General features: G+C 49.4%; 1 protein-coding gene across 1 annotated transcript in view; it reads right to left on the bottom strand.

Moving 5' to 3' along the window:
* LOC147683096 (zinc metalloproteinase-disintegrin-like cobrin) overlaps positions 1-15316 on the bottom strand; it is a 2407169-nt gene extending 2391853 nt beyond the window's left edge. The window contains exon 1 of the mRNA XM_086942497.1: positions 15199-15316. Within this exon, the coding sequence (XP_086798623.1) occupies positions 15199-15316 (118 nt within the window). The remainder of the gene's footprint in view (positions 1-15198) is intronic.
* Positions 15317-27164: the final 11848 nt, after the last annotated feature.

Genomic DNA, 27164 nt, shown 5'->3' with positions numbered 1-27164 from the left:
AGGGGTTAGGCCTGGGTGGGGGGTCGGTGTGTTCTACTAGCGGATTCTGTTCTATATTGCTTCGCATCTAAGCACTATTATTGAGCCACTTTGTTTGGTTTGTTTCTCAAACATTTTATACATGGAACAGTTAACGAAAATGTTATTTAAAAAAGTAAAACTTCATGACTCCGATGTTTTTCTCCTGATGGTCTGCCGTATCATCCTCATCCTCTGCTGCCGGACCGGAGGGTTGTCGGCTAAATAGCTGTGTATTGCTACGGGACATCATGTTCCTTTCTCCTGTCATGATTACTGTGTAATTGTCTTGTTGTTAAATGGATGATGAACATCAATAAAAGTTTTTACACCAAAAAAAAAAAAAAAAAAAAAAAAAAAACCTGTGCTTTGACAACAACCTCGACATGATGCATACCTGCCAACCTGTACTCTAAACCATTTTAAATAGTATATAGATGGGGTGGCAGTTAGCCGGAAAATCCCATCACACACTAGCACTTCTAGGAGATACTGGAACTAGCCCTGTTGAATATGGGGAATAAATCAAAGGTACTAGTAATGGAGCTTCTGGGTCAGAGGTCTTCTTCAGAAGACCCAAGGAAAGTCAAATGGTTGAATGTATCCCTATTTGAATCGGCATAAGAAATGAAGCTGGTCTAAAGACTATCAAGGCAAGAAGTTCCTGTAGTGTAAATGCACTCACCAAAAAGGGGGCAAAAGTAGCTACTAATTTTGCTTTCCATCATCTTAAGAGGGAAACAGTTTACCATGTCTGCCAAGTTTAGAGGGATGTTGGTCCACTTAATATTGTATAGGTCTTCAGTATACTCCTGTACAGCTCCAGGAAGTTTTGCCATTGCCTCCGTCAGCTGTTGTATTGCCCTGGTGTAAGTTAGTGATACTTTGGGTGCTGTCATGTAATTTAGTACACATTATACAATGGAAGCCTTCTGTTTGATAAAGTAGCTAGCACATGATGTGCTGTCCCACCTGAAGCTCATCTCACTCAATGCCATGTCTGAGCCTTGAGAGAGATAAGTACCTGGCCTAAAGTAGAATTCTCTTGAGAATAAACAGATTTTTGATAGTTAATTTCTTAAAGGAGTCCTCAATAGAAAAATACTACTGTGTTTTTTGGCAAAAACCAGTTGATCTCAGTGCAAGGTATGCATGACCTGCTAACTTCAAGCCAGCTGACACTACGGGCTGTGAAGGAAGGGTTATGGGAAGCTATCAAGAAGCTCTTTTTTCTAGATCCCGACGGAAAAAGTTAGACTAGATCTGCCCTGACTTAAGTAGTCCCTATCGGTACTGAATGTTGCGATAGGCCAACTGCGCTCAAATATTTTACATCATAGCCATTGCTTTAAGAGCCATGTGCAGATAGAGGATTATCTCCCCTAAAACCAATTTGGACTTCACTTGTAAGCATGTCCTAAATGCAGGTGAAACATCACCGAAAGAATCTGTTGCCTCTTTAGATTTTTGTTACCAGATGTAAAGTTTATAAAGCAATATATTTACTAACTGCAGTAGAAATTCCCACATAAGGATTCAATCACTATTTAGGAACGGTCAGCTTGATTTGCACACCACCATCTCAGATAGGTTTTCCCTCAGATTACTCTTTTCAAATACTTGGAGAGAAGGGCGCCTCTAGCATGCATTGTACGTGGCATTGCATATGATCACTCTATGATGGGCTCTGTGGGGGAGTGTGGGAATACATGAACATGTTTGTGATCTATACATCGAGGCACACTGGTGACTCGGTGATGGCAACTCACTGACTCGTTGATAAGTATGGATATAGCGCATTTTTCTTTTTTGGCTTTCAGATGATCCCCTGAAGTAGGGCACTTCAATGCCCGAAATGCATCGGGATTTTGCTTTTGAAGATTGTTTATGAATGTTTCTTCAATACCCCCTTCACAATGTCTGAAGTGCTCACAGACCAGGGGGGGAGGTATGTACTGGTGAAGGGCTCGATGGACGGGCAGCCAGTAGTTCTGGCGTCCGTTTACTCTCCAAACACAGACCAGGGAAGCTTCCTGACACACCTATCGGAAAAATTGGCGCCCTGGCACGGAGTCCCCTGGGTACTGGGAGGTGATTACAACACAGTGCTAGACCCTACGCTGGACCGCTCGACCCCGCCCAGGCCAGATGCTACATCTTTGGGGGTTGCGCAGGCGTTCGCAAGATGGGCGACACAGTGGGACCTCAGGGATGCATGGCGCGCGCACAACCCGGACACCAGGGTATATTCATATTACTCGGGGGCACACACGCTACATGTCCGCCTGGACAGATTCATGGTGACAACGGAAATGCTACCGCACATTACTGAGTCGCAATACCTCGGCCGGACACATTCAGACCACAACCCACACACGCTGGCAATAGCATGGGAACGCCCACACCCACCCATACCCACGTGGCGGCTACAACCCGCCCTGCTGCTCGACGCACCCTTCAGAGACGCCCTACAGGCCCGAGTAGCGCAGTACTTCGCCGACAACTCGGGCACGGCGTCCTCCCCAAGTGTGGAGTGGGACGCCTTCAAAGTGGTGATACGGGGTCATTGCTTGGGCACACAAGGGAGCATACAGAAAAAGTTGGAGGCGGACCTAAGCAAGGTGGAGGCGGACCTGCTCCGTTGGGAGCGGGAGGCAGTGATCGGCGCGAGTGACCGGCTACGGGAGGCCCGTGAGGAACACGCTGCGCTACTAGAGAGACTGAAGCACGTCAACTTCGCGGCCCACTCAGCGCGGGTGCACCAACATGGCGACAAACCGGGGAGGTTGCTGGCTTGGCTGGTCAAACAGGAATCCCGCACGGAACCAGTATCCGCCATTCGGACAACTGGAGGGGAGATCGTGTACACACAAAGCAAGATACACCAGGCTTTTGAGGGGCACTACCAGGCCCTATACAAGTCACAGCTGAGGGTCTCAACGGCCACCATAGAGGGTTTCCTTGCTGACATCCAACTGCCTTCTCTGACGAACGCACAGCAGGAGGACTTAGGGGGCCCATTCACCCAAGAGGAATTGCGAGGAGCCATCTTCGCAATGTCCAACGGCAAATCACCCGGCCCCGATGGCCTGCCTGCCGAGTTCTTCAAGGCCTGCTCGGACGTACTGGTCCCGGAGATGCTCAAGCTCTACACACACGCGATTGAGGACTCGGCGCTCCCAAACTCACTAAATGAGGCGAACCTGGTTTCGCTGCTGAAGCCAGGCAGGGATGGCACGTGCATGGGGTCCTACAGGCCTCTGGCCATGCTGAACACGGACTACAAAGTGTTCACCTCCCTGCTGGCCCGCCGCCTGACTCTAGAGGTCCCGGCACTGGTACATGCAGACCAAAACGGGTTCATGCCGGCGAGGAGCACTTCCCGTAACTTGCGACGTCTCTTTCGGGTCCAGGAAGCGGCCACACTACATTGGCCGAGGTCGGGGTGCCTCGTATTAGACCTGGAGAAGGCCTTCGACTCGGTGGAGTGGCCGTACTTGGGAGCGGTGCTCGACAAACTCGGCGTCGGGGATGCCTTCATGGACATGGTCGGACTGCTATACCAGCGACCGAACGTCCGCGTACGGACGGGCAAGCTGCTGTCGGAGACGGTGCGGGTGCGCAGGGGTACCAGACAAGGCTGCCCCCTGTCGCCCCTTCTCTTCTCCCTGGCGATCGAACCCCTGGCGGCTCTACTGAGGGACAAGGGAGTGGAATGGGGGATCCCACTGGCGGACGGGGTGCACACGGTCTCGCTCTACGCGGACGACCTATTACTCTATGTGCGAGACCTCACGACGGTGCCTGCAACACTGTCGGACATATTCCGGACCTTTGAAGGGGTATCGGGCCTCAGAGTCAATTGGACTAAGTCCGGAGTATACGCCTTCAGCCCGGACCTGGAGGAATGCGAAGTGCACCTTGGTGGCGCCCGGCTCACCTGGTACCCGACCACGTTCAAGTACCTCGGGCTCCACATTTATAGAGACCCGCAGAATATACTGGAAGGCAACCTGGTGCGCGCCGTGTCCTCGCTGAGGGCCCAGATGAACTTCTGGAGGACCCTGCCGTTGAATGTACCTAGCCGGATCGCTCTGTCTAAAATGATTGCGCTACCGAGACTACTCTACCACTTTGCAAACGTCCCGCTATATGTCCCCACAAGGATCTTCCGCGAACTGGAGGTGATGCTCCGAGGCCTGATCTGGAACACAGGGCGCCCACGAGTAGCCCTGGCGAAGTTGTACTCCCCGACGGCGTAGGGGGGGCTGGCGGTCCCCAATATGGAGTTATACTACCTGGCAGCACAGCTGCAGTGGGTCACGTACTGGCTTAGCGACTCACACCTCGACGACACCGCCAACGCGGACTACCAATGGACACACCCGCAGGTGTGTGCCCTGTTTCACCCACTGACCAAAGGGCCTCGCCCCCTGCCCCTGCACGTGGCCGTAGCCCGCAAATGTTTCCTTCGCTGCCTGAAGTTGACGAAGAACGTCAAGCCGTATGCCCCCGCCCTTCCCCTGCTGGGTACCCCCCGGAGGAATGGGATGTGTCACCACGCAGCATGGAGCCCTGGGTGGCCGCCGGAGTGGAGACAATGGGAGACCTCTACGCGGACGGGGGCCTGCTTCCTTTTGCGGAACTATCGGTGAGCACTGGCCTGCCAGCGGGACAATTCCTGCTCCACGCGTCAGTGGTGAGGGCGTACACGGAGTCCTGGGGGGACATCCAGGAGGAGCCACAACTTCATCACTTGATCCAGTACCTGCATGTTATGGGCAGAGGATCACACATTACACACTGGCTGGCACAGGCGCTCCTCATGCACACTCAGAGGTCCACACAACCGATCAGGGACAAGTGGGCGACCCACCGGGGGAGGGGGTGGACAGACAAAGAATGGAAACTGGTCCTAGCCAGCCCTGTGAACATCCCACGTGACTCCCGCTTCCGCACTATTCAATTGTATATACTGCATCAGGCATATCTGTCGCCAGACAGATAAATAAGTATTTCGCGACAGACACCACAGCCTGTCCCAGGTGCGACCTGCTGGATGCCGACATCCTGCACATGCTTTGGAGCTGCCCGACTCTGTCCACATACTGGGGGGAGGTGACATCGCTCCTGACGCACAGCACAGGCCCGGGGCTACCCAACACGTGGGAGGCATGCGTTCTTGGGCTATACAAGAGAACTAAACAAAATAAAACACTAGCCCGGTTCTGGGACCTAGGCCTTATCACGGCCAAGCGCCTGCTCACCAGGCACTGGAAAAGTAGAGAACCACCAACCCCCGCACACTGGTACACATCCTTTCTCAACTGGGCCAGAGCAGAGGGCACGGCACTGCGAAGTGAGGAGATTGCGGGTTTGAGGCAGTTCCCGATCGCACAGGTTTGGAATGATATCCTGGGGTCCCTGCGGGGGGAAGGCGAGGCCAGGGGGCTCGCGCAGAGACAGCTGAGAAGGATAGACGCCCCACGAGCGGCGACACCGTAGGCAGGACCACGCGCCACGTTGGCCCCCCCCCCCCCTCAATGTGGGCAGTACTGACTCCCCCCGACACACATGCCACGACCAACAATCGGCCGCACACACGAGGACCCTCCACCACACAATAGCCCGAACACAGATCTTAGCAACTCTGCCCTGACCCAGCCCCCACGAGTACACTTTCCCCCCCCTCATATCCGACCCCCCCCCACGTAACCCCAAGTTAAAGATTTCGCACTCCTGTTCTTACCAGTTGCGTGAACACCCACCGTCACACAGCGGCGGTCAAGCGCCACTGGCTGGACACTCGGCAAGGAACACGGGAGCGGGTGACACCCACCGAAAATGCAACAGGGGCGACACATGTGTCTGCCACGCACGCCGTACACTGAACCGACGAATGGGGGGACGCCACCGCTCACCAAATTTGTTCCACACCAGCTTCACAGCTACTCACACACGCGAGCTATAGACCCCACATTTCACTGATGCGCCATCGGCGCATGCCTAGCATGTTGATGGGACGTTGGTGCCGTGCGCGCAGATGATATGTGGCACGGCACTGGCAACACAGACACACTGGGACATACTGATATGATCATCCCTGTTTTATGTTGAAAAGTTACTGGTTGAATTATAGAAAAATGTAAAATGAGACGTCAATTATAGAACAGATCGTGTGCGAAATGTGAAGAGTATACATAATCCGCCAGTGAAGAAGCACGCCAGACAACGAGTGAGTCGATGCATAATGCCTTGCCCTGTAACCCTATGCCCCTACAATTCACGGATTTCTTGCAGCCGGCCCGCAGGGTTGTAGGCTCTGCTATATGTACTGCACTTTTTCTTTTGCAATAATAAACGTCTTCAAAAAAAAAAATGAAAAAAAAAATGAATGTTTCTTCAATTCATTTATGATTGGATAACCAGCGAGTTACAGACTGTATGAAAATAAATATTCAGAAATTCATTCCTACATTTGTTTATACTTTTGACTTATTGGATATCGTTAAAACATTTTCAAGCCTGTCATGTCCTCCCTGCTGTGACCTATGGGACAGCCCCTTAATAGGGTCTGCTTCTTGGTTGATTCTCAATTCACACTCTACAGGCCTGGAGAGGGACACCCTAGGAGCACGCGATAAATTCATTATTTTTGTAAAACTTTCGTTAGCTGTGCGTATCTCCCTACAATTGTAAAAATACAATAAGTGCAGGATCATCATGTCACCCCACATGTTTTTTTGCCTTCTAGTACTGTAAACTATTTGTAGTACCACATTACAGTAAAGTTCTTACCCCATCACAGCATAGGGAAATGCGCTATTTATGGTTGAAACATGTGCTTGCTCGCCAAAACCCACATCATAGCACTAATAAGCGAACATTTTGTTTCCTGCAAATGACATGGGGGACTGATACATACAATAATGGATGCTTCGAATAACTGTATAGAAGATTGACTTTTCCTTTTCTTTAAAGAATATTTGTTGTCAACCAAGGGCATGTATGACATAAAAACAGCTGTTGCAAAATTACATTTTTACAGATAACTTTTACAAACTAAAGAAATGCAACTTTATTTACTTTGCATGCACTTTGTTATACATTTGTGTACATTATCTGATATAACCTGTTATTGAAAAAATATGCAATCTATTTGTTAAGTGCTTGATACTACACCCCCTACATTCTAAATGATGGTTACAGACTTCTATACCGGAGGTTCTTGAAAATATTATGCAAATGATTGACTATCAAACTCGCTCCCACTTCTACTATTGTTCCAACTATTGCAGCCTTAGACAAGAATGTTTAAAAACCATGACTGATCCTGAAACAGTGGTTGATTCAGTGACCCCAAGGATCATCATAACCTCTCATACAGGATCTCCGAGGGTTTACTCATTATCCCTTGGTCAATGGTTCTTCTCTTAGGATTTGCAAGTGGTATGGAAAGGGGCGACCACTCGGTCCCCCCGAACGTATGGCGGAGTGCCTCGATCCCCCCGGGAAGCCATTTTTGGGCGGGAGGCGCGTCTCGGCTGGTATGCCCGAAACGGCGTAGCCGGGGCGCGCTTGTTCCCGCCCTAGAGTGGGCTGGCCTAGACACCGACGTAGCCAGCCACGCCCTCGGGGCAGGCAGGGGCGGGTTTACGCCCGCCCTGAAGACGGATAAAAAGGGACGCAAGACCAGAAGACGTCCTCTTGTTCTTGTGCTCCGAAGCTGCACCTCCTCGCTACACGTGAGCTCGGGACAGAACGAAGAGCCAATTTTGAGCGTTTTGATCTTTTTCTTTGTCTTCTAGATACTTCGTCGGAGAGATGCCCAAGAAAGGCGCTAAGAGAATGACGACTGAGCAGATGGTTCGGGCCCTTTTCAAGGATATGTCCGACATAAAGAAGCGGCTGGCGGAGCGAGACGGGGAGGAGGGATCGGGCCAACCACCGGCTGGAGGGAGACCTAAGAGGCCGAGAAGGGTTCCAGCCGGGGGAGATATCCCGGCTCCCTCTGCCCCGCTCGAGGTGCCGACCCCGCTACCGATGGAGGGGAATCCAATCCCCGTTGTCATCACCCCGACATCCAATGAGGATATGCCCCCCGAGCTGGCAGCACAGCTAGCAGCGTGGTTGGGCGATAGTACTGAGGGCGCCACGTCTGCCGAGGCACAGGCGCTGATAAAAAAGCTGCGTAAGGAGAAAGAAGCAGCCAAGGTGACCGCGCCGGTGGCGGTGATAGAAAAGCCACAAGTGGCAGAAGCAGCATCCGGTTCAGGTAAGCGGCCATTGCCGATCGCAAGGGACGAGTCAGCACCCTCTCGTAGAGAAAGATTGGGGCAGCATGTTCCTTTAGCAATAAAAGAAAAGATTTGGGCGGGGGAATACGTGAATATATTCTCCTTGCTTGTCGATCATTATGAGATAGAGCATGTCAAGAGTCAGAAGGACCTAATGCATCCAAGTGTTTGGCGCGCAAAAATGGCCGCCTTTAAGGTAAATGAGAATATTGGCAACTGGGGCAATGCGTGGGGTATTTTTACATCGATTTTGGGGGAACGTAGGCCCGAGTTGCTTCCTGAGTTTTCCATTTATCAGTCACGAATTATGGGTTACTCGACAGCGTATCAAGGTAACCATTGGTTCTGTTATGACAATCTGTTCAGGAAAGAAAAGGAGCATAACAAGAGTTTGACTTGGGATTGTTACGATTCTGTGACATGGGATAAAATGAAAGAATCAGGAATGTTAAAAATGCCATTGGTTGGGAGCAATGTTGTTGATTACTCCCGCCAAAATGTGGGGACGCCCTTTCGGCCAACTACGAGCACCGACGATTATTCGAGACCTGCAGGCAGTACAGGGAAAAGGGGTTTCTGCTTTAATTTCAACAAAGGGAAATGTACCAGGCCTCCGGGATCGTGTAAATTCAAACATGAATGTAGTACTTGTGGGTCGTCCCATCCTGAGTCATCGTGCAGAGCCAGAACGAGTGAGAATGGGGGTAAGGGAGGCGCCAAACAGGTCTAAGATAGTCCGAGGGGCGCCTTTACCAACCCCGATTGATACCTTGGCAATGATTCCCTGGCTCAGCGAATACCCGGATCGTACTTCTGCTGGGGTGCTGCGGAACGGTTTTACACATGGTTTCCGCATCCCGGTAGGGGACTTTCAGGGTGTAGGGACGTGCAAAAACCAACTTTCCGTTTTACAGCATACATCTGTAGTGCAAGAGAAGATTCTGAAAGAGGTTAGCCGGGGACGGGTCGCCGGCCCGTTTAGTGTACCCCCGGTACCGTGTTTTGTCTGTTCTCCGTTAGGGGTGGTCCCGAAGAAGGACCCGGGTGAGTTTCGTTTGATCCATAATCTGTCTGCTCCACATGGTCTTTCGGTGAACGATGCAATTGATCCAGAGGTTTGTTCGGTGCGGTACGCATCATTTGATGAGGCTGTAGCCATCTTGAATCGCCTGGGGCCCGGGACGTTGATGGCGAAATCAGATATCGAGTCAGCGTTTCGGTTGCTCCCGGTACACCCAGACGACCAGCGTCTTCTGGGATTCAGGTTTCAGGGATCATATTACATGGATAGGTGTATGCCAATGGGATGCTCTATATCATGTGCTTATTTTGAGAAATTCAGCACTTTCCTGCAATGGGTGTTCACTAAGAAAACGGGTTTCCGAAATGTAATGCACTACCTTGATGACTTTCTGTTTCTTGGACCCGCCGGAAATCCCGAATGTGCCCAGGCCTTAGCTGAATTCTGTGTGTTGATGGGTCATTTTGGCGTGCCATTGGCACCAGGTAAAACTATGGGTCCCACGACTTGCCTCGAGTTTTTGGGGATCGAGTTGGACTCTAGTGAGGGTTGTTTCCGTCTACCAGCTAGCAAAGTGTCGAAATTCAGGGCAGCCCTGCAAGTATGTTTAAATGCATCTAAGGTTACACTGCATCAGTTGCAACAATTGGTGGGGAAGTTGAACTTTGCCTTGAGGGTGATCCCAATGGCCCGCCCTTTTTCCCGGTCAATTGCCCAAGCGATGGTTGGCCTAAAGGAGGGTCATCATCGCACGAGGTTATCGGCTGAGGTCCGCCAGGACATGCGTATTTGGTTAGCATTTTTGGCGGACTTCAATGGTCGAGTCGTCTGGAACAAGCCAGCCGTGTCCTCCGAAGAGCTTGGGCTATGGACAGATTCAGCGGGAAGCATAGGCTTTGGCGCCATCTTCGGCACAAAATGGTCGGCACAAAGGTGGCCCCCATGGTGGCATGAGGAGGGGCTGACGAGTAATATTGCTTTCCTCGAACTGTTTCCCATTCTGGTGGCCCTGAGAACCTGGCCCGAAGGGTTCAAAGATCATTCTGTCGTGTTCTGGTCTGACAATATGACCGTTGTTGAATGCATCAATAGTCAGGCAGCCCGTTGTAAACTGATTTTGAGGCTGCTCAAAGAAATTGTCCTACTGTGTATGCAACTGAACGTGATATTCAGAGCAAAACATGTCCCAGGGGTGATGAATCAGGCGGCTGATGCACTGTCTCGTTTTCACATGCAGGCTTTCTCGGGTTTCCTTCCCTCAGCGGACCCAGAGCCGGCACCCTTCCCCGAAGCTCTCTGGTCTCTCGGTGCCCCGAACTTCGTCACCTCGTGGGAGAGAGTCTAGCACCCAGGACGAGGAAGGCATATGAAGGGGCGTTTCGGGCCTATTTAGCCTATTTGGGGACTGAGAGAGGGGAACTTTGGGGTCAGGAAGAGTGGGTAGTACATTTTCTGATGTCCTTACGTAGGGCTGGGAAATCGGTGGCTACGGCCCAAAGGCATCGTGCCGCCATTTCCTTTGTTGCCAGGGCCCATAACATCCTGGACCCGACAGCGTCTTTTGCAGTACAGAAGGCGCTGCGTGGGTGGCAACGTCTGGAGGGTCGCAGAGTAGATGAAAGACGACCAATAGGTCTGGATAGGTTGTCCCAGTTGCTGGCCACTCTCCCTAGCACATGCTCGTCTCCTTTCGAGACGTGTTTGTTCCGGACTGCATTTACGCTGGCATTTCACGGGGCTATGAGGATAAGTGAGCTGGTTGCAAGGAACAAACAGGATGTGGTGGGGGGGTTGTGCCGGGAACACGTTCAGATCAGGGGTGATGCGATGATTGTCTCCTTTCTCAGGTCCAAGACCGACCAAGATGGGAGGGGGGACTGCACGATCATTCGCAGGATCCCCGGGTCCTCCATGTGCCCGGTACAGTGTTTAGAAGATTACCTAGCACGAAGGGTGGCATCATGGGGGGGGACATTGTTGAGGCATGCAGACGCCACCCCACTGACGAGGTTTCAGTTTCAGCGGGTGCTTGCAATGGCCATTGCCGCAGCGGGCTTGGACCCGGGCGAGTTCGGGACCCATTCCTTTCGAATAGGGGCTGCCACTGAAGCTACAGCCAGGGGTCTTAATGTAGAACAAGTGAAACGAGTGGGGCGATGGTCCTCCAATTGTTATAAGAGATATGTGCGATTGCACATGTTGTGAGGCTGTAATGATGTACTCACGCTTCTTGTCTTTTGTTTGTTTTCAGTTACGCAAGCCTACGAGGCAGGGCGGACTATGCAGTCGACCCAACACCAGGCCAGCGGTCAGACATCACCGGCTGTGAGACAGGAGGTGTGGGTCGTGGGCCACTCATACGTGAGACGTGCCGCAGACGTATTCAAAGCAGGTGACATGATTCACGTACCTGGGGAATACGGGTACAGAGTGTCCTTCTACGGAAGGGGCGGTCTCTGTATTGACCAGTTTCAAGCATTCTTTGAGGGTTTGTTAGGGCGGACGAGGTCACCGCCGTCTATAGTCATAGTACATTTAGGGGGCAATGATTTGGTCACCACCGGTAGACGACTTCTCCTAGAGGCAATGCTATCCACGGTAAGTTGGTTAGCGAGGAAAGTTCCGGGGTGCATAATTGCGTGGTCTCATATGATCCCACGAAAAGTGTGGCGGGGGGCTATCTCGATCCCTGCTTTGAATCATTCTGTTAGAAAACTTAATAACAAAGTGAGTAGGTTGTTCCGTTCCAAGACATTGCATTCGATCTCGCATAGTTGTATTAACGATGATAGTATGTATTTGGGGGATGGTGTGCATTTGTCGAGGGTGGGGAATGAGTTACTCATAGGAGACTTCTTGGCTTGGTTAAAAACGTTAAAACATGACCTTTAGGTAGGAGTTTTGTGGGGGGTCCGGATAGCCGGTCAACTATCCGGACCTGTGGCGGTAAGGTCATGATCGGTGAGCACTAATTAGAAGATCCCTATGAGTGGGCGTCACACAACACGGATGGGAGCGCTCGGGAGAGGTGGCCATTGGCCCCTCAATGGGGAGGCGGTCCCGTCTAAGGATGGGTCGCCGGAAGTAAAGGAAAGGCGGTCAAGGCCCCTTCCTTTGTAGGAGGGGTTACAGCCCCCTCCTGGTGAATTTCCCGGGGCCAGTGTCATCTGCGACGGCAGATGCTGTAAGTTGTGTGGGGTGGGGGGGAGGTCCACGATACCTTCTAGATACCTCACACGAGTCTTCGAACGACCTTTAAATGGCGTCGAGTCTTAAGTGCCCCCGTCAAGTCAAGGGAAATTGTTAGTAGTTGCACTTGAGGTAAGCCTCTGTGCTGTCGCCCCTCCCAAGTGGGAGGGGTAAGTCTGGTTAGGGATCTTGACACCGGTTATGACCTTGCCGTTGGCCCTTAAACGTTAGGATGTACAATTTCAGTATTTCTAGAGAATGTTTTGTAGGATGCTAGTTCGGCTAGGAGAACCTCTGTATTAGAGAATATGTTAAGGTTAGCCAAACTTCGCAATGTGATAATGAAATTGTACATAACATGAAACGTTTAATGTTTTAATTTTGTTTTAATAAATACGGCCGGGATGGTCACTCCATCCCACTTCCAAAAACTTCAAGAACTGTTTCCGGTTTCCCTTCTTTTGGGGATTGTGTTGAGAGGGGGTGGCGGGTATCTCAGCCATATGGAAAGGGGCGACCACTCGGTCCCCCCGAACGTATGGCGGAGTGCCTCGATCCCCCCGGGAAGCCATTTTTGGGCGGGAGGCGCGTCTCGGCTGGTATGCCCGAAGCGGCGTAGCCGGGGCGCGCTTGTTCCCGCCCTAGAGTGGGCTGGCCTAGACACCGACGTAGCCAGCCACGCCCTCGGGGCAGGCAGGGGCGGGTTTACGCCCGCCCTGAAGACGGATAAAAAGGCACGCAAGACCAGAAGACGTCCTCTTGTTCTTGTGCTCCGAAGCTGCACCTCCTCGCTACACGTGAGCTCGGGACAGAACGAAGAGCCAATTTTGACCCACCCACCAGCCCCTGAGGACAGCCAGTTGTTTTATAATAAAGTGATTTTATAAGTCTGTTTTCCGTTTCGTTTACAGGTTGTGATGGTATCAGTTGATGTTGATCATAATAAAGAATGGTGTATGTTTTACGATTAAAATGATTTGATATAGTGTTGCAATTTTAAGCATGCTTTTTCGGTCGTAGCGACCAATGTTTTCATAGGTTTGAGTAGAATTGTCGTATTTATTTTTGGTAGGCGGTAAGGTCATGATCGGTGAGCACTAATTAGAAGATCCCTATGAGTGGGCGTCACCCAACACGGATGGGAGCGCTCGGGAGAGGTGGCCATTGGCCCCTCAATGGGGAGGCGGTCCCGTCTAAGGATGGGTCGCCGGAAGTAAAGGAAAGGCGGTCAAGGCCCCTTCCTTTGTAGGAGGGGTTACAGCCCCCTCCTGGTGAATTTCCCGGGGCCAGTGTCATCTGCGACGGCAGATGCTGTAAGTTGTGTGGGGTGGGGGGGAGGTCCACGATACCTTCTAGATACCTCACACGAGTCTTCGAACGACCTTTAAATGGCGTTGAGTCTTAAGTGCCCCCGTCAAGTCAAGGGAAATTGTTAGTAGTTGCACTTGAGGTAAGCCTCTGTGCTGTCGCCCCTCCCAAGTGGGAGGGGTAAGTCTGGTTAGGGATCTTGACACCGGTTATGACCTTGCCGTTGGCCCTTAAACGTTAGGATGTACAATTTCAGTATTTCTAGAGAATGTTTTGTAGGATGCTAGTTCGGCTAGGAGAACCTCTGTATTAGAGAATATGTTAAGGTTAGCCAAACTTCGCAATGTGATAATGAAATTGTACATAACATGAAACGTTTAATGTTTTAATTTTGTTTTAATAAATACGGCCGGGATGGTCACTCCATCCCACTTCCAAAAACTTCAAGAACTGTTTCCGGTTTCCCTTCTTTTGGGGATTGTGTTGAGAGGGGGTGGCGGGTATCTCAGCCATATAACCACAAACAAAATAAGGGAGTAATGCTCACTTTCTTATGTAGCCCTGACTAATCATGCATGAATAACATTGACACATTTCTATATGTACTGTAACACATGTCCATAACATGAACAGCTTACTTTTCAACACGTGTATGGGCAAGGAAATCATTTTATTAGTCCTACATCACATGATTAAATCAAGCATTGGAAATGCACTAGGTCACACATAACTGAAAGTGTGAGCTATTGGTGTTGCTAATAATAATGCAACGCCAATAGCTCCAACTTTTAGTAATGCGAGACCAATTGCATTGCAAATGGTTGTTTTTATTTTTCTGGCAACTGCCTCTATTTAACTTTCTTGATAGAAAACGACCAGCAGAGGTCAGTAACATACCAGAATCATTTTAGCATTCTCTAGATTCCAGTCCATAGAAATTTTCTTCCACGATCACCCATAGACAATATTTTTTTCAACTCTTGTATTTTCAGTGATATGACCACCATAGGCCCTGAAGACAGAGCTTTGGACTATACCATTTTCCGCTGAAAGGCAATATTTCTTTCCATGTGTTCCCATACCTGGAGTGCCACACAGTTTGGTGCTTACTTTCCCTCCGTGTTAAAGAACAGTAGATGTTTCAGCACCTAGGCTATGTGCTGCATAACTAAATATATAAAAGGTCCCAAAGGCGAGACCGATTAAATTGCAAATGCTTGTTTATATTTGTTTTTTATTTGTTCATTTATAGTAACATTTAAAGGTTGGGTTTTTAACTGATGCAAATATACTGATTTGTTGCACTTTTATGTTTATTATTTCTAAAAACGAATAACGTTTATATTGATTGACTGACTTGCTTACCTTTAGAAACCATAAGAGTAATGCTCAGTAGCAAAAACCCAACCTCCACACGAAGGGGCATCGTGAGCGGAGGGCACTCTCCATGCAACGGGGCATCTGCTGCGTGAGGCGCGGTCATTACCACAAGCACGCTCTTCTCCTCACCAAGCCAGCTCCTCACGTACAGGGCTTGACTCGCGCACCATAAAGATGGAAACGTGCTCCGGAAGTTCAGGTTGATGCCTTAACCAATAGCCCTTTGTCACCTAAAGCGTGCGCACGCGCACGCCCCAGCAGGAAGATCCTGCCAATCTGTTGTTGACGCAACCAATCGCGCAGATCTGCTCGGGAGCGCGTGGTGCCCACCAGATAAAACAACAAACATTGGCTTTGCCTACCTTTTTGGCTTGTGAACGCTTAAAACACGTTTTCGGGATATAATAAGTATGTGAGGTGGCAGATTAGTTCGAAAAGCCAATGTTTTATTTTCCACATCGATAAGAGGCTTTGCTGTGCTGCTGCACGTCGTGTAAACGGTCGTGACTAAGCATGCGCGGTCACCGGTTTTGTAGGTTCAGTGTAACAGAAGTCTGCATTTAAGTGATGCTTGGTGGACATCTCTCAGTTGTACAGAAAACAAAATAATTTCATTTCGCAGTGTAAGAGTAGCTTACATGTTACTGAGGCTTGAGCAAAGCAGTTTTACAGGAGTCAAAATGAGTGGCACTTTTCAAAGGGAATGTGGTGCAAGGTGCACATTGGGGATAGCTCACACAGCAAAATACGAAGCAGAAAAGGGGACGAGCGCACAATTTCTTAACAAAATGAGTTGCACCAATGAATGCTTTCCTCAAGGAAAACTATACATGCCTGAACAAACGATTCAGGCGACAGGCTCACTGTTCAGTAACCCATTTATGCGTTGCTATATTTCTTCTGCTTAAAATTGGTTTCACTTCGTTAGTCGATGGGATGTTGAATTGCAACGATTTCTTTTCAAAGGCTTCCTCTTTACTGTTCTCAAATGTTGGTATGTATGCACATGGGCATCAGCAGTACGGCCTTCCTTCATCCACAAGATACTGCTGGCAACGGAAGTGGTAAGATGAATGTCACTTACATTTGATAGTAATATTTCTGGTGTATACCTAGGGCCTGATTTAGAGTTTGGCGGAGGGAGCAGGGCCGGACTGGGAACTAAAACCGGCCCTGGCAAAGTGCTCGGCCCATCCTTCCTTAATGACCCTTAATCACACCTGGTGGCCCATTTTATTGTGGGAAAATACCCAGGGGTAGACCAGCTCGAGCCCTGCTCCCCTGGGTTCTCCCTCGCACAATAACTCACGTCCCACAACTTCTTTATTTAGCAAAAAATGCCACTTTATTAAGGTAGGTGCATAGCATAACTTTAAATAACGCAACATTACAATTAGATCATAAGTCAATCCCAAAATCAGCTTAACATAGCTTAAAAATTAACCCCCAATTTTGATCAAGCATCCTCAAAAGAACTGTACTCATGTTAAAGAAACCCCCATCATTTTCCATCCCTGTCCCCGTGTTCTATACTTCCCCTCCCCCCTTGAGGGATGGATAAGTCCGCTCAAGACTGTCCACCCCCCAAAAAATTCCGGCACCCAGGAAACCAAAGAGTTTTCCTGACCCCACAACCCAGGTGAATGTAATGAAAGAACGTTAATAATTTTTGTTGGATCACCATACATGTTCATTCAATATTTTTGCAATCAAGTCTCTCAATTCCAGTAAATAATATGCATGCCCCATTTGAGATAAATGAACTCCATCATCCCGAAAAAGATGCCCCTCTATATTCTTATATTACAATGAGATAGAACTGTAATCCCCATAGTGCCACAAAAAACTCTCATAGCTCTATTGAGTTTACGTCTCGCTTTCTCCATTGCTGCATGGCTTTGTGCTCCTCTCCAATGTTGACGAGTTATAAATTACGTCCAAATTACCGCTATACCGACCTAGTTATTTTTTATTACAGCCAAATCCAGCTTCATTTTCTTTATTAATGTCAGACCTGATAGATTTACCAAGTCATTTTCACCTAGATGAATGATCAACAAATCCGGGAACCCCAGCTAGAGCACATTAGAGACAATGTATGAAATAAACCCCCCAACGCATTCCCCCTTTTTTAGGTCTCGCGACCTATCAATGCGCATGCGCATTGAGCGGAGCGAGAATTCAAGTGCTCAAAATACTCGTCAAACCAAGGGCTTTTTGGTGCGGTTTTCTTTGAGTTCATGTGAATCACGTGACCAAACAAGCATGCGCATCAGCCTCCCTCCCTCCCTCCTAATTGCATTTTTTTTAAACGGCCGCCACCACATCAAAGGGCTTCGCCCAGCGTGCGCTCTGCGGCTTCTCCTCCCCTAATTAATCATGGCTGGCTGGCCGTACTTTCAGGTTCCCTGCCGCTCTTGTTTTATCTCTCCCCCACTGTATCTGTCACTCCTGTCTGTCTATCCTCGGCCCCTGTGTCTCCTCTCCACTGCTGCCCCCCCTATCGTTTCTCCTCGTGTCCATCTGTTCTCCATGTTACTCTCGGCTTCGGCTGCCTCTCTGCTGCCCTCTTCTGTGGCTCACCCCCTTATCTATTCTCCTCTGTGCCTCTTTCTCATGTGTGCTTCTCGTTCTGCCCCATCTCTCCCCCACTGTATCTGTCACTCCTGTCTGTCTATCCTCGATCACTCCGCTGCTCTCTAGCTATGCTTGTTATTTATTCCTTTTCGTGTCCGTCTGTTCTCCATGTTACTCTCGGCTTCTGCTGCCTCTCTGCTGCCCTCTTCTGTGGCTATCTATCCTCGATCACTCCGCTGCTCTCTAGCTATGCTTGTTATTTATTCCTTTTCGTGTCCGTCTGTTCTCCATGTTACTCTCGGCTGCCTCTCTGCTGCCCTCTTCTGTGGCTCACCCCCTTATCTATTCTCCTCTGTGCCTCTTTCTCATGTGTGCTTCTCGTTCTGCCCCATCTCTCCCCCACTGTATCTGTCACTCCTGTCTGTCTATCCTCGGCCCCTGTGTCTCCTCACCACTGCTGACCCCCCCCCTATCATTTCTCCTCGTGTCCGTCTGTTCTCCATGTTACTCTCGGCTTCGGCTGCCTCTCTGCTGCCCTCTTCTGTGGCTCACCTCCTTATCTATTCTCCTCTGTGCCTCTTTCTCATTTGTGCTTCTCGTTCTGCCCCATCTCTCCCCCACTGTATCTGTCACTCCTGTATGTTTATCCTCGATCACTCCGCTGCTCTCTAGCTATGCTTGTTATTTATTCCTTTTCGTGTCCGTCTGTTCTCCATGTTACTCTCGGCTTCGGTTGCCCTCTTCTGTGGCTGTCTATCCTCGATCACTCCGCTGCTCTCTAGCTATGCTTGTTATTTATTCCTTTTCGTGTCCGTCTGTTCTCCATGTTACTCTCGGCTTCGGCTGCCTCTCTGCTGCCCTCTTCTGTGCCTCACCCCCTTATCTATTCTCCTCTGTGCCTCTTTCTCATGTGTGCTTCTTGTTCTGCCCCATCTCTCCCCCACTGTATCTGTCACTCCTGTCTGTCTATCCTCGATCACTCCGCTGCTCTCTAGCTATGCTTGTTATTTATTCCTTTTTGTGTCTGTCTGTTCTCCGTGTTACTCTCGGCTTCGGAAGCCTCTCTACTGCCCTCTTCTGTGGCTGTCTATCCTCGATCACTCCGCTGCTCTCTAGCTATGCCTGTTGTTTATTCCTTTTCGTGTCCGTCTGTTCTCCATGTTACTCTCGGCTTCGGCTGCCTCTCTGCTGCCCTCTTCTGTGGCTGTCTATCCTCGATCACTCCGCTACTCTCTAGCTATGCTTGTTATGTATTCCTTTTCGTGTCCGTCTATTCTCCATGTTACTCTCGGCTTCTGCTGCCTCTCTGCTGCCCTCTTCTGTGGCTCACCCCCTTATCTATTCTCCTCTGTGCCTCTTTCTCATGTGTGCTTCTTGTTCTGCCCCATCTCTCCCCCACTATATCTGTCACTCCTGTCTGTCTATCCTCGCCCCCTCTGTCTCCTCTCCACTGCTATCCCCCCTATCGTTTCTCCTCTCTCCGTGCAGCTGCTCCTCTGTGCCTGTCTCTCTTCTGTGCCTGTCTGTCTCTCATCTGTGCCTGCCTGTCTGTCTCTCCTCAGTTCTGCTCCTCACACTGTTACCCTGCATGCTTCGAGTGCAGCACTCAGTACGCCGCTCGCTTCCTCATTCCTCCGACAGAGTTTACCAGAAAGGTGCTGAGGAGAGGGTGTCTCAAGAACTTGTACGACATCAGCGTTCTCTCTATTTCTCACACTTCCATCTTCTTGCCTTTCCACCTTTCCCTCCCTTTTCACCTCTCCTTTTTTTCTTCTTCCTTTTCCCCCTCCATCTGTTTCTTTATTTTTCTGTTTATTTCATTCTTTTTTGTTTCCTACTCCTATTTCTTTGGCTTGTGTTTCTTTCTCTTCGTCCCCTATTTCTTTCTTCCTTCTTCTCTATTTCTTCCTATCACATCTATCTACCTTCTTCCGTTCCCTCCCTTCCCTTCTTTTGTGTAGCACACTTTTACAATGTATTTTTTCCTTGTTTTGTGCCAGGGCTCTCTTTGTGTAGGGGTTGCCCTCAATAAGCAGCATTCCACCCATTTGATTAAAGTGAGGTGCACTATGAGCGAAGTTTTAAAGAGGAGAGGGAGGTGGCTACTTAGAACTCGCTAGATTGTGTACAAACGCAACAGAGCAAAGAGACTGAAAGATTCAAACCTGGATGTGGTGCCACGCAGCTTGGGAGTGGATAGTTAACAAGATTAACAAGCAGTGGCATAGCCAATAGGTCAAGCATTTGGGACCTTATAAGTGTTTAGCCATGCAACAGTTGGTGTTGTTGCACCAAGGATATTCTGCTGCATAACTAAATACTTATAGGGTCCAAAAAGCGAGACCTATTGGCTATATTTATACAGGCACACGCTTTTGGGCCATAAACTTTCACGGCCATCTGTTCCCCAGCTCCAGCACCTCCCCTCTCTCTCCCCGCGCACAGCCTTACTTGCATTCTCCTCCCCCTCCCCAGCCAGCTTCCCCCAGACTGTGTTCCCTCCCACCTTTCCTCCTCTCTCCCTGCTGGCCTCCCCCCTCCCTTCTCACCCAGTCCTTCTTGTTTGAGTCTGTCTTGCCCTTTGCCCTCTTCCTTCCTCCTCCATTTGTCCTGGCGCCTCCATTTCTCACCCCGCTTGGCTGCACCTCTTGACACCTCCCGGCTCCTGCTCATATCTCTGCTGTAACGCATTAGACCCACGATGGGTATTCGCCGATTCATCGCTTTCCTGCCTCGTAGACTTCCAGTTCCAGCGCTTAAAAGCCTCTTTTCCCCCCAACACCGTCTTGTCAGGCCTCCATCGCGTTCTTTCTCACTGTCACTGTTATGACTCCATGGCGTCTTTCCACATAGGTGTCCTTTCAGTCAGAATCTCTGCCTCCAGTTTTTCCCCATCCTCAGAGTCTATTTTACGTTTTTGTCGTTTTGCCGTTCTCAATTCATCCCCCGTAGCCCGTCATTTCCTAAATGACGTCCAAATGCCTGGAAGTCAGGATATGCATATAGGGGAGTGTCTGGAGGCATATTAGAACACTGGAAAACCCAACAATTCGGCCCCTGGTGGTGGGCACGAGAGCACAGGGAGTGAATCGTGACACCAACAAAGCAATACTAAAAAAACTTCAGACCGTTTAACATGCAGCAGCTCGTCAGTTTTAAACTGCCACACCGCTCCTCAGCCTGCACAGCTTTAAATGCATTGCATTGGCTACACATTCACAAAAGAGTGCTATTTAAGATAATCGTCATCACCTTTAGAGCTTTCAGGGTCTCAGGACCTGTGTATCTAAGATCTAGATTCACACCCTATATCACCACACGCCCTCTCAGATCTGCCTCAGCTAACCTTTTAAAACCCACACTCTTCAAATATAAAACGAAAGGAGGTAGACCAGTAACTGTTATTGGGGCAAAAGCATTGAATATACTCCTCAGCCATCTTCGTCTCATCTATTCTGAGGCTTGTTTCAGGAAATCTCTAAAAACCTGGATTTTTGGAGCACCAGAGTCTCTATGCTTCTCTCTAATTTAATCCTTCATTACTCTCCAAGGCAATATGTACCATCCTGTACCTTCCTTCTATTTCTGCATAGCGCCAAGATACGCCCTCGAAGTGATAGCCGTGCTTTAGAAATGGGTTATAGGAAAGTGCCCCTTTTTGCATGGTATCTGATGCAACTTGACTTGTTGTGCCCTGTGTCGGTGCCAATCTGGTCCCAGGCCCTGTGTTCTTCTTTCCCAAAACTGCACCTGTGTTCCCATAATTGCCACTTCTCTGGCCACAGATAAGCTCCTTGTAAAAGGTACCCTGGCTACCAAGAGGACTGTGACAAGGGAAGGCCTCTAAGGGTTGCAGCACCTATTTTACAACCCTTAGAGGCCCTGTACATTAACACCCATACCCTGCCATTGCAGGCTGTGTGTTTTCATGCAGAGTGAAGAGTCGACATTTCACACATCACTGTGTGCCATGCCTGCAACCCACTGCCTGGGGCCTAGGTAAGTCACCCCTCTAGCAGGGTGCACTTGCCCCCGGGTGAGGGTAGAGTGGCATGAATCTTGTACCCCTACAGTGTCTAAGTCCATTCAGACATTGTAAGTGTAGTAAAGCCATAAAGAGTATATGGTCTGGGAGTTGGTCATTACGAACTCCATAGCTCCATAATGGCTTTATTAAAACCTGGAAAGTTTGGTAGCAAACTTCTCAGTGCATTAAAACCATACTGATGCCAAAGAGTGTGGGATTTAATGTAAAATGTACTTATGGGGCATTTTAGAGAAGCACCCTGAAACACAACCAGCCCTAGTGTGGTTCTTGAATGGCTGTTCACCATTTGCCACCACCAGACAGGGTTCTGGGCCCTGGGTAGATGGCCTCTGCTCTCTTGGTCCAGAAACAAAGTCCATCCTGGGCAGAGGTGTCATGCCTCTCCCCAGGATGGGCTGGGCCCACGAAGGGGGGATTTTCAAAGGCCTGCTGCATTTTTAAGCTGTCCCTGCCTTTTGCTGCCTCCAGCAACTGGCTCCTACCGGTTTTGACCCCCACTTTGGGTGGGAGAATCGGCTGGAAAACCAAGTTAGGAGGAGAGGTTTGTCAACCTTTGCCAACTTGACCCCTCAGGTCGGGACACGAGGTGAAACACACATCTCAGTCACACATCTTGAAGGTGAGGGGAACCAGCCAATTAGGAAGAGGCGCATGCTCCCCTTCCACTGGAGGGTGGCATAATAAGGGGTGACCCACCCCAAGGAAGGGACTATTGGCCCCAAACAGCACATTCCTTTAACAACCCTAAATTTAGTATTTAGGGGTGACTTAGAACCTTCCCTCTGAAGATTCGAGAAAGAAAGAAGGACCGAAGAGCCATGGTGACCAAGGAAGAAGAGGACACCAACTGCGTTGGCCCCAGCCTTACCGGCCTCTCCTGGCTCCAACCTGACTACAGCAAAACCCTGGCGTTTCCAGCTGCCAGCAGCCCCCCCAGAGCCCAGAGGACCTGCTCTCCAACCATCTTTAAGACTCTGTCTCCCATGAGCATCTAATTTGCTCAACAAAGACTCACCCATAGAATCCGGATCCAAGTGGCTCCATGATTTTGCACCACTCTGCACCTGACGCCCATGCCCGAATTTGAGTGGCCCAACACCATGAGGAGGTTTTCCCAGTGATCCTGACTTGGGATCTGGTGATTTTCGACCTCCCTCAAGCCGACACCTGCAGCCTCAACCTGAAGGGTCCCCTCGACCGCGACTGGAGCTGTTAAGAAGAACCCGACGCCAAAAGACACCCTTGCCCCCGACAGCCTTGGGTAGCCCAACCAACGGTGTCCAGACATCCCCTAGGAACCCAACTTACCTCTCCAGCTGGTGGTTGCCTTCAGGAAGCCTTTCTGTCTGAGCCTGCAGCATCTTTGCCGAACCGGATTTCTCCATTGGAATCAACAGAGCCCCTGACGCCTCCTTAGCACTCTGCATCCAGCCCCCCAAGTGCCGCTGTTAGTGCAGCTCCTGTGCTGATTGTTAGCCCCTGTAGTACTGATCTCTACCCCAGGAGATTTGCTCCCAAAGCCAAGTAGCCTGCTCGCAAGCAGTCCCTGACCGGAGGTCCTCTAGCCCCATTGGCTAACATTGGGCCCCTGCACTCCGCACCCGACTACCCTAGTGTAGCTGTGGGTGCAATATGAGTGCATACCTGAACCTTGGTTCTAACCACCAAAAACTATTCCTGCAAGTCATTACCTGCAAACCGATAACCTTCTTTTCCCCATAGTAACCAATGTTGTTTTCAGTTAAACTTTTTTATGAAAAGAAAGTAACTATGCTTTAATTTAAGAATTGTCGTACTTTCCATAAGTGACAACTGCCAGTGTGTGATAATGCAGCATATCACCTCAGAAGTAACTGAAAAGTTCTCCAAGAGTAGTTGATAGTAATCTCACTGTATTTTTAACTGTTTTAAAAGTAATACAAACCTGTAAACAATTCCAATACACTCACCATTGAAATTCTGTGTACAGCTTTGCATTTAAAGTGTTCTTACTCACCTGTGCCAAGTCCTGCTTGGTTCTACAAATTAAAATATTAGTATATATCATTTTAAACTTATATAATTGGTCTCAATTCAGTCTCTTAATGTGTGTCATCAGCCTTGAGTGAGTGAATACAATAAATGATTAACACACCCTCTGGATAAGCCTAACTGCTCACCCACACTACCACAATCCACCATCATTGGCTTCGTACCTTCACTGGGAAGGAAACGGTCAAGTGTTCTGTCCGGGATGCAGTTAAAGTCCCCTGCCCAAAGTATAGGCGCTCCGGTAGATCTTGTAATCCTAGAAAGAAATGTGTGTCATCCACATTGGGAGCATAAGATTTTAATAATGTGACATTCTTCATACACCAAGTGGCCCCCAGAGACAACCATGGTGCTCTTCGTAAACATCACTGAAGTATATATCATCAGGAATGCTGTGCCATCATCTGGCCTTAATTATTAGCACTGTCCCCTCAGCCGGCGACTGGGCCTTGGCAGGATCCAGCCACCGCTCCTCAGGCGGGGCCAACACCATGGTTACATGTGACTGGATCTCGACCCTGGTCCAGTTGTTCCTCTAAGGAGACTGCCCGCCCTTGGAAGCAGACCCCTTTCTGGTTCTCCAACTAGGACCTTCCCTCCTCTGCAGTTCCCAACATGTGGACCTCCTAAACCCCTAACTAGAGCCACACATCCTTAAGGTGATCAAAGAAATGTGATTTTTCTGGCCGACAATACATTGAGTTTAGCTGGGTATTGTAACATCTAATGCAGCTTCGCCTTCACCTCCAAAAAGGTTTTGCGGGCACCCTGCACTTGGTTGGTTTAGTCTGGGAAAAAAGAAACCTTGTGATTCTTGTACCTGGCCTTATCAGTGTCCCTAGCCACCCTGAGGATACAATCTATGTCCTTGAAGCTGCTCTGAGGATACAATCTCTGTACTTGTAATTCAGTATACAACCAATAATGTCTTGAGATGGCACCCCAGGGAGAGGATGGGGTGCCAGGGCCCAGTGTGCTGGTTCAATGGCGAACAGGGGAGACAGGCCAGAAGGCTCAGTTTGTTACGAATCCATTGCTCCACAAAGTGTTCTGTCGCCAAGCCCTCCATGTTTTTTGAGAATCCGAACAGGCGGACATTATTGCAGCGAGATCTCCCAGCATCTTCTACTCAGGCCTCCAGAACTCCAAACCAGGATGTCACCTCCCCTACATGTTAATGTTAAAGTTAACTGGTATTTATATAGCGCTTAATCACCGGCAGGTCTCTTAGCACTTGAAGGAGAGGGGCCAGAAGCTACTAAACGGTGTATTAGACAGTACATGGATATGGAGCTAGACCGTATTCAGAGCGTCTCTGAACAGAAATGTTTTCAGCTGCTTCCTGAACAAGAGGAGAGTGTGTTGCTTTCGGAGATGTTCAGGTAGCTGGTTCCATAGCTGTGGAACCAGGAAGGAAAAGGCTCTTCTCCCTTTTGATGTGGTCTTGTACTGTGGAAGAGAAAGGCGACAGGCCTCGGAAGACCTCAACGTACGGCATGGGACAAGGGTCTGGAGGCGTTCGTTAATGTAGGTAGGGGCTTGGCTATAGATTGCTTTGTGGGCAATACAAAGGCCCTTGAATTTTGCTCTCTGCCTAACGGGGAGCCAGTGCAACTTGCACAACAGCGGTGTGGCGTGAGACCTTCTTGGGAGCCTGAAAATCAGCCTAGCTTCATCGTTCAGTACCACCTGTAATCTATTAATAAGTTTCTGCGGAAGGCCGATATATAAGGGATTACCATAAGCCAACCTCAAGATAATGGTGGCTGACACCATCATCTGTAGTGAGGTGGTAGAAAGAAAGGGGACAAGTTTCCGTAACTGCCGCATCAGGCCTGTGCAGGTACCAACCACTGAAGAAACCTGGTTGGCAATGGAGAGCTCAGAGTCAACTTTTATACCAAGGCTTGTCACGACCGGCACAGGTAGGGGGGTGGCACCTAACTCTTTGGGCCAAAAATGGTCATTCCAGAGGTTGCTTTTCGAGGGGATGACAAGAACCTCTTTCTTATCCGGGTTGATTTTCAGTGAATTTACTCACATCCAATTCACTGTAAATCTGAGAATATTTTGTGCCAGATCCTGGGCATGGGAGGAGTTGTCTACACGAAGGATGAGTTGGGTATCATCCGCATAGTTAAAGATTCTACAATCTAGATTGGCTAAGGCCGCTACCAGCAGCTGCAGATAAATGTTAAAAAGAAGTGGGGATAGGGCAGAGCCTTGAGGTACGCCACAACTAAGAGTGCCTTTGTCCGATACCAGCTCGCCCAACTGGATTGTCTGTGACCGACCTAGTAAGAGGGATTCGAGCCACCGGTGTCCCAACCCGCAGATGCCCAAAGCAGTAAGTCTGGCCAGCAGTTGAGCATGGCTGACAGTATCAAACGCCGCTGATAGATCTAATAAAATCAGGGCGCTAGGTTTTTTACTGTCAGCCATAACTCTGAGCTTGTTAAGTACTGACAGCATTACCAGCTCAGTACTGTGATGGGCTCTGAAGCCTGCCTGGCGCCCCTGGAGTAGCTGGTGTTCCTCCAGGAAAGATGAAAGTGTTTTAAAAACATGCTGTTCCAAAACTTTTGCCAGGAAGGATAGCTGAGAGATGGGCCTATAGTTTTTAGGGTTGGCCGTGTCTGCCCCAGGATTCTTTAACAGGGGGATGACTCTAGCCTCCTTTAGGTTAGATGGCAGGTACCCGGTCTCCAGGAAGTTGTTTAACATGGTGAGGATCTGTCCTTCCAACCCAGGAAGGGCCATTCGGAAAAACTTAGGAAGGCAGGGGTCTGCAGGAGAGCCTGATTTAGTCCAAATCATTAGGGATACCAGGGTAGCTAAGTCTAGTTTGGAAAAGGTGGTGAGCAGCTGACAAAGGGGGGGGGGGCTTGGAGCTGAAGTGAGGAGCTTTGATTGACCGGAGTGTTATCGATCTCAGAGAGAATATCCCTGACCTTCTGAAGAAAGTAACATTGGAAGACATTGCTGTCAATAGACTCGGCAGTCGGTTTCCGCTCCGCCTTTTGGCTGAGTTCTTTCAGAATTCGTAAAGTCTCTTTTTGTTTGTTAACTGCAACAGAGATTCTAGTCTCATAGTATTCGGCTTCTGCTGTCTCAGGGTGGCCACCTCTGTTTGCAACCCCTCAATCGAACTCTCAGCCACACGTACCTTCTCCGGGACTTTGCTTGGGTTTCTGCGTAGGCAAATAATTTTCAAAGCCACTGTCTCTATTTTGTTTTTTAGAGCCTTGAATGGCGCCAGACGTTCTGCTCTCTGCAATCTGATCAGGGACTTGGT

The sequence above is a fragment of the Lissotriton vulgaris genome, chromosome 11 (genome assembly GCF_964263255.1).
Source record: "Lissotriton vulgaris chromosome 11, aLisVul1.2, whole genome shotgun sequence".
In the NCBI taxonomy this organism is placed as follows: Eukaryota; Metazoa; Chordata; class Amphibia; order Caudata; family Salamandridae; genus Lissotriton; species Lissotriton vulgaris.
The sequence above is the reverse complement of the archived record's forward strand: the minus strand, read 5'-3'. Positions and strand labels throughout refer to the sequence as shown.